The sequence below is a fragment of the Toxorhynchites rutilus genome, chromosome 2 (genome assembly GCF_029784135.1).
Source record: "Toxorhynchites rutilus septentrionalis strain SRP chromosome 2, ASM2978413v1, whole genome shotgun sequence".
NCBI lineage: Eukaryota > Metazoa > Arthropoda > Insecta > Diptera > Culicidae > Toxorhynchites > Toxorhynchites rutilus.
The window spans coordinates 116,401,007-116,408,618 of record NC_073745.1 but is presented as its reverse complement, the minus strand read 5'-3'; the positions used below and the strand labels follow the sequence as shown (position 1 = coordinate 116,408,618).

The 7,612-nt window shown below is 41.7% G+C and overlaps 1 protein-coding gene across 2 annotated transcripts; it reads right to left on the bottom strand.

The window, feature by feature from the left end:
• Positions 1-226: 226 nt before the first annotated feature.
• LOC129765357 (uncharacterized) lies at positions 227-1,256 on the bottom strand. 2 transcript variants are annotated; one of them, XM_055765592.1, is made up of 3 exons: positions 1,119-1,256; positions 863-1,066; positions 227-814 (listed from the first exon to the last, which is right to left on the bottom strand). In XM_055765592.1, exons 1-3 carry the CDS (start codon positions 1,198-1,200, stop codon positions 483-485), a joined length of 618 nt encoding a protein of 205 aa, XP_055621567.1. In that variant the 5' UTR covers positions 1,201-1,256; the 3' UTR covers positions 227-482. The 2 variants fall into 2 exon arrangements, with proteins under 2 accessions (XP_055621567.1, XP_055621568.1); XM_055765593.1 differs by having other exon boundaries at positions 484-602.
• Positions 1,257-7,612: the final 6,356 nt, after the last annotated feature.

The window sequence follows — 7,612 nt, the reverse complement described above, 5'->3', positions numbered from 1 at the left end:
GTTCGCAGAACATCTGAATGAGTCTTTCCTGGGAAAGAGGATTACAACAAGTTAATGATTTGGTCGGATAGCACTTATCTGCAACAGCATGCGCATGATAAAGTAATTGCATAGCGACGTAATCGATGCTACGGAAAACTAGATCAGCATTATTTTTTTCAAAGGAGACTGCTGTCATGCTACATTCACAACAATATGCATAACTTGAGAACCTTCAGGTGTTTGAAGCATATCGGATAACTCTGTGGAATATCTTCCGATGCAAATGCTACAGTCGTAAGTTCATGTGCGAATGAATATTTTCAGTCTCGATAACGATCAACAAGCACACATGGATCAAATAACCGTCTATGTTCTGGTCTGTTATGTGAATTCAAATTAAATTTCTGTTCCCGCTCACACGATATGCATCACATGGAATTACTTTGACAAAGAGATTTGGGAAAATAATACCTTTTGGTTGCAGAAAATATATTCAACAATTAACTTAATACAATGCCACTACAATCCCTGAGGTCCACCTCTAGGGGACAATCGTAAAAGTAAATCAGCGGCACTTCATAGTTACAAAATCCTATGTAACTGAACGACAGTTTGGCATCCTGGAACGTAAAAAAAGGTTTCACGTCATCATCCTTGGTGAGTTTCAGTTCGCCACTGGGGTGTATTTCCATTGTGAACATCAGCGGTTTGAACTCCGACAGCAATCCCACGCTTCCTTGGAACTTCAAGATGGCTTCGTTATTGTACTTATTGGGATGAGTTCGAGTATATCGACGAACCGCATTTTTCGTATTGGACCACCCGGAAAGTACTAATTATTGTCATTTACTAACTAACCATGGTTTTGACAGATACTTACTTATTTCGTTCATTTCCGTGTTATCGTAAGGATATTCTAACGGAGACAAACGGATGTTACAATCAATTTTACCGAGCACACCCATTCGCATCGTTGTGACATTCTGACTTGTTTTGTGAATGTGTTTGAAGACCGCTGTCGAATAGTACGGATGAGCGAAGTTATATCCCTGGTGCGCATTGTATTGCAAGCACCCCAATGTTGCTGAAAAAATTGATTTGACGTTAAATCGTTACGCAGCGGAAGAAATACTTACCTTCGAATTGGTTCTCGTTATGGGCAACAACACAGATCGACAAGAGTAGAAACCAAATATTTTGCACTGCGCTTACGAGCATGCTGATAAGGCTTCTTTAACTGTGAAATAAACACGTTCACACCGTGGTGGATGAAGTGAATATGTCGTACTGAATCAATGCTTTGATCTTGAATTTGTTCTGGGAGTCCCCGTCTATTTTGACGTAGGACTACGTCTTTCATTTCTATACCGGGGTGTAAAATCAAAGTTTCGAAAACGAAAGCGTTACGCCGGAGACCGAGATTTTGGGCCGTAATAGCTCTTAAACAACTGAACGAAATGGTATGATAAACACTTCATTCGAAAGATAAAATGTCTACGCGTCATATACTTGTTACTTTTTCATCCAAAAACTTGTTTCAATAGTCTTAAAATTGCTTTCAAAACAGGCTATTAAAATCACCAATCGGTATATAAGCGAGCGCCGCTCAGAAATCCTCTCAGTTATAATTGAACAGCGATTGGAGCATGTTGTCGCTGTTGTGGTGAAGCTAACTTCGTTTATCTTGAAAGTGCTGATGAACGGTGTCACCAAGAGCCTGTTTGTGCACCTAATGCCAGAAGGGAATCCATCAGGAGGAGAGTGATGCCACGGTTCCGCTTGAAACATCGGAGCAGCCGCCACACACACATACATGCGCGGAATTCTCGTTGCTATCATCATCGCTGAAAAATAATCTGCCAGTTCCCCTGGGAATTGAAAAATATATTCATGCGAAAGAGTTTATTTTAATGTTTTCTAACCATATAACACAGCGACTAAATACATTTGATTTCGTAATTTTTCAATCAAGTATAATTAGCTGGAAAGCTTCTGAAGATTATTCTTTCCCATCAGTAGGATATTTTCGTATCCAATATTGTATGCGCGCGCAACGGAAAATGTTTCGTATCGCAAAAATTATATAATTTTCAATCGATTATTTCTCAGTCGCTGAAATTTTCATACTCAGAGAGTTCATTCTCCTCTAGTTTGCCTTCCAAATTGCCATCGTAAACCACACCTTCTCTCGATTCAATCACGCACGAAAAGCATACTTAAATGATATTCTGGTGGTGAAACTCATTCATTTTTCGTGAGGCGTCGTGCACAAAATACGTAACGAGATAAGGGGGGGAGGAGGTAGATGTTGCGTTACTTTCTGTTTATTAGAGATAGGAAATTGCGCATGATAAAGTAATTGAGGGGAGAGGGATCCGGATTTTTAGCGTTACGTAATTTGTGCACGACGCCTGAGGACATCGACAAGACAACATCGTTACTGAACGAGCTGAACGGCGAGGGATCGAGGGATTCATTACCTTGCCTGACCTGACCTGAAATGCAATCAGTTCGTTTTAACTGTCAGGTAGCGCAGAAAAGCCGATCGATCAGAAGGAGAAGAGAAGGTGATCAAGAGAGTATCAACATCGAAATACGGTTCCTCGGGAAGACATCGAAGCAGCCGCCACACACACACATACACGCGCACAACTCTTTTCGTTTGCTGGTTATCGATAGAAACCTGGAAAGAAAAGATCGTTGCTGAAAAATAATCTGCCAGTTCCCATTGGAATTGAAAATTACATTCAAGCGAGTTTATTTTAATGTTTTCTATTCATATAATACTGCGACCACATACATTTGGTTTTGTGGTTTGTCAATCAAGTGCAGTTAGCAGGAAAGCTTCTGAAGATTATTCTTTAGAACAAGGTTTTTTGTATCCAATATTGGATGCATAAAACCTTGAGCCTCCAACGTAATGCTCTCGTTTTTGAAGTCACCCAAATATTTATTTATTCATTCATTCAGGATGGATTTAGATTCAACTTCAAACAAATGATCTCTAAATCAACGATAGTCCTACGTCACCCTTGCGGTTATACCATAGATATAACCCACTTCCTGTTTTTTTTGTCCCCCCATTTCGCTGCAATGTTTACGAATAGTTTGTCGATGAGATGTTTCACAGTTAGTTATGCGGTTTGTGCCCCAGCGCTAGCCTCCACTCTAATAAGTATTGGTGTATTCTAACATATTCTCTCTTCTGAGTGAATATTTGCAAAAGTTTCGGTTGATTTCATGATAAAGCTCCACTGGCTTAGAATCGGGAATCACTGCTCAATCTATAGCAACAACTCCACTAGTGGTCATCATTCATCAGTGGTTCATCAGCTTTTTATAAAAGTGTTACACATCTTTCTGAAAAATATTGGGGAACAAATTGAAAGATTTAAAAATTGGTCGCGTCACAAAAAATGTTCAAATCATGCGCTCAATGATAGAAATTTGTTTTTCACTAAACGATGTGGGCTCTCCCCAATAACCTATTAAATTATAGAAAATTCTAATTGTTCTCAATAGTTATTTTGTACAAACATAGTTGAAATTAGAGGTGGGCAAAATGGTTCTTTTTAGTGAGCGGATCAGAGCGGTTCCGCTCACTAAGGTGAACTAGCTCTTTTTAACAGCTCACTCGCTCTTTTCATTTCGCTTCATTTTTCTTAGAGAATTCGATCAATTTAGTAAAAAGCTTAATAAATTTATTGGTATTACTGTTAAAATGTTCAATTTATTAATAAATGGTTGAAAAGTATGTTTTGAACATATTTTAAGTTAGATTTACATTTAAAAACATGATCTTCGCAACATTCTTGGGAGATAGTGCACTTCGCCGCTCACTAATGAGCTATCCCGTATTCGAAAAGATTCGCTCACATGGAACAGACGCATAGCCTGGTAAGCATAATCCGATATAGATTTGGGTAGACATGTTTCCTTGAATTCCACCAGGCAAGCGGGTCTCCATGTCTGGATAAATACGGTTCAGCAATGTATTTGTCCAGTCAGCTCGCGCAGTCCGAAGCCACCGGACGCAAAGTTGTTCGTGTCCGTTATTGTGTTGGAACAATACCGTTATCGGTTTCGCTGAAGTAATTGTTTCGCCTTAACGGGGTTTCCTTTATTGCGAGAGTGAAGTGATAAGTAATCACAACCAGCGGAAGGGAGAAGTCCTCCACTACGGGCGCTGTGAGCGTGTACCGTTCCATCGTCATCGTATTGTGGTGCGATACACCATTGCTGTTGTGCCAAGCGATCATCACGTGGTTCGATTGGAGCACCGTTACAAATCATCCGCACCGTGCGCTTCATTTAAGTATATATATATATTAGGTTAAGGATTAAAAAAAAAAAGAAAAAACATAATTGTATATCTGCCATAATGGCAGAGTGCGATCCTCTTGATAAGGACATTGAGTCTGATGTTTCCTCCTCACTAACTACTGGGAAGTCGCTTAAACGCGTTCCCCCCTCAGACGATGTCTTTTCAGAGGAAGAGTTAATCAACCTCAACAAGCCCCCTTCAAGAAAATTGGCAAACTTTTCCACTTCGCCCCCTCAATCTGCCGCTCCCGCTTCCGATTATCTTACGAACTTGCCTCCCAGCCCAACTGTTCCAGCTTCCGCTCAACAATCGACCTCGTCCTCCCCCTCAGTTGTCCCCTCTCCGCGTGTCAAGGTCTATCCAGAAGATGCATCTGGATCTGGCCCATGGGTTGTTTTCTTCAGGCCAAAACCCAACGGGAAATCGCTCAACATCATTCAGATCATGAAAGATCTGACAAAAAATTATTCCTCCGTGGTCGAAATTAGAAAGGTTCGACCGAACAAACTGCGTGTTGTCGTGGCTGACCGGAAGTAAGCTAACGAGATTGTTGTCGACAATAAGTTCGTACTAGAATATCGCGTCTATGTGCCCTGCCATAACGTAGAAATTTCGGGGGTGATTACAGAAACGGGTCTGACGAGCGCATTAATAAAAGAGGGAGATGGCAGATTTAAAAAGCTCCCTTTGACGAAAGTTAAAATTTTGGACTGCCATCAATTAGGAAAAGTGTCCCAGGAAGAGGGAAAAACAAAATTCACGCCGTCCGACTCGTTTCGAGTAACTTTTGCTGGTTCCGCCCTCCCTGACTACGTTATGGTGGACAAATTGAGGCTTCCGCTGCGTCTCTTCGTGCCAAAGCCCATGACTTGTAACAAATGCAAGTCAGTTGGTCACACAGCAGACTACTGCGCCAACAAGGAGCGCTGTGCCACTTGCGGAGAGCAACATGTGGGCAAATCCTGCAGTGCGACTGAGTATAAGTGTCCATATTGCGGGGGGACCCCACATGAGCTCTCAGCTTGTGAAATTTACAAGAGTCGCTGGGAGAAACAGAAGCGCTCTTTAAAGGAACGCTCGAGACGCACTTTTGCGGAAATTTTAAAGGGCGCTTCTCCACTGGCCCAACAACAACAACATCCAATCTCCTCACACAATATCTTTTCCACGTTGCCAGTTGACGGAATGGAAGCGGACACAGCTCACGGGGGCACACCGTTTATTTCCCAAGGGAATCCCCGGCGCAAAAATGTGACCACTCCCAAAATTCAATCACAAGTCCCTCCGGTGATATCCCCTGTTAGCTTGCCTAAAAAATCGAGTGCAGCGGACAAGCAAAATCAGGTTCCTCCTGGCTTCCGTGGGAATAGTTCACCTTCGAACGACCCAGCACTCGATGGGACATCAAAAACCCCAACTGTCCCTATTTTTCCGTCCAGTTCAACTTCCCAATCGGGATTTATAAAGTTGTCTGACCTTTTGGATCAAATCTTCAAGTGTTTAACGTTTCCGACTCCATCAGAACCATTGTCATTTCAATGCTTCCAGTATTAAAGACAATTTTGCAACAATTGATGCAAACATGGCCCCTCCTTGCAATGATTATCTCTCTTGATGTCTAATTTAAATAGAGAGGTCGGAGATATCACTGTTTTACAGTGGAATTGTCGTAGTCTTATCCCTAAATTGGATACATTCAAATTTTGAATTCATAAGTTCAATTGTGATGTTTTTGCTCTGTCCGAAACTTGGCTTTCTTCGCGAGATGATCTCTCTTTCCACGATTTCAATATTATACGCTTGGACCGTGATGACAGATACGGAGGGGTGCTATTGGGGATCAATAAGTGCCACTCATTTTTTCGAATTGACCTTCCACCTATTGGAGGGATTGAAGCTGTTGCTTGTCATGCAAACATCAGAGGCAAAGACCTCTGTATTGTCAGCTTGTATTGGCCTCCGAGAGCTGCGGTTAGCCGCAAGCAACTTGTTGACATGTGCTCACTCCTTCCTGAGCCACGATTGATCTTGGGAGACTTCAACTCTCACGGAACTGCCTGGGGGGAACAGTACGACGACAATCGTTCATCGTTGATATATGACCTTTGTAACAGCTTCAATATGACCGTTTTGAACACTGGGGAAACAACACGTGTACCTACACCTCCTGCTAACCCAAGTGCTCTTGACCTCTCGCTTTGCTCGAATTCATTATCGTTAGATTGCAAGTGGAATGTAATTCAGGATCCCAACGGTAGTGAACACATGCCAATCAAAATTTCCATCACCAATGGGTCAAATTCTTCTGAACCTATAAACATGGCATATGACCTCACAAGACACATTGACTGGAATAAATATTCGGACGCGGTTGCTCCAGCCATCAATAGATGGTTTACCTCCATTAGAGGAGTATAACTTCCTTTCTCGTTTGATTCATGATAGCGCAGTTCGCGCTCAAACGAAACCCATCTCAGGTTCCACCATTCGCCGGAGGCCTCCCAATCCATGGTGGGATAGCCAGTGTTCCAAGCTTTATCAGGATAAATCGAATGCATTTAAAGCTTTTCGGAAACGTGGAACCCCTGAAAATTTTCAAACGTATTTAGACCTTGAGAATCAGTTCAAAAATTTGATCAAAGGGAAAAAACGTGCTTATTGGCGAAATTTCGTGGGAGGTTTGTCACGAGAAACGTCAATGAAAAAAATATGGAAAGTAGCTCGTAACATGAGAAATCGCTCTTCAACGAATGAAAGCGAAGAATATTCACATCGATGGATTTTTAATTTTGCGCGGAAGGTTTGTCCCGATTCCGCTCCCGTGCAAAAAATTGTTCGAGATATACCACAAGATAGGTGCGATCTTGATTCTGAGTTTTCGATGGTAGAATTCTCTCTTGCTCTCCTTTCATGTAATAATTCTGCTCCGGGATCGGATCGAATTAAGTTCAACTTGTTGAAAAGTCACAGGAGGGTTGTGTCCAAGACACAACCCCATAGTTGACGTAGGATTCCGTTAAGCTATTTGCTGCATGCTGATTTTGGATAAGTTTGAAGAATAACATTGTTAAACTCTTCGATAATGATTTGGGTTTGTTTTGTCTGGTTGTTAGGTATTGTTTGTTCACTCTGCCAGTGTCCATAACCGAGTGACAATGATAGAAGGATGGTGAATAGTCATTAAATGGTGCGTATCACGTACCAAAGTCGCCCTCTGTGGTCCTGGACGAGATGGCTCCTGTGTTATGTATGAATTAAATAAAGAAAAAAAAGCTCATCTATTACATTGATGAGCTTTTTTTCTAA

Excerpts from the sequence above, each read along its gene's own strand:
- LOC129765357 (XM_055765592.1), bottom strand. The coding sequence starts at position 1,200 with ATGCTCGTAAGCGCAGTGCAAAATATTTGGTTTCTACTCTTGTCGATC. Across the intron at positions 1,067-1,118 it reads TAACGAGAACCAATTCGAAG|CAACATTGGGGTGCTTGCAA; the intron begins GTAAGTATTTCT and ends CAATTTTTTCAG. Across the intron at positions 815-862 it reads CACGGAAATGAACGAAATAA|TACTTTCCGGGTGGTCCAAT; the intron begins GTAAGTATCTGT and ends GACAATAATTAG.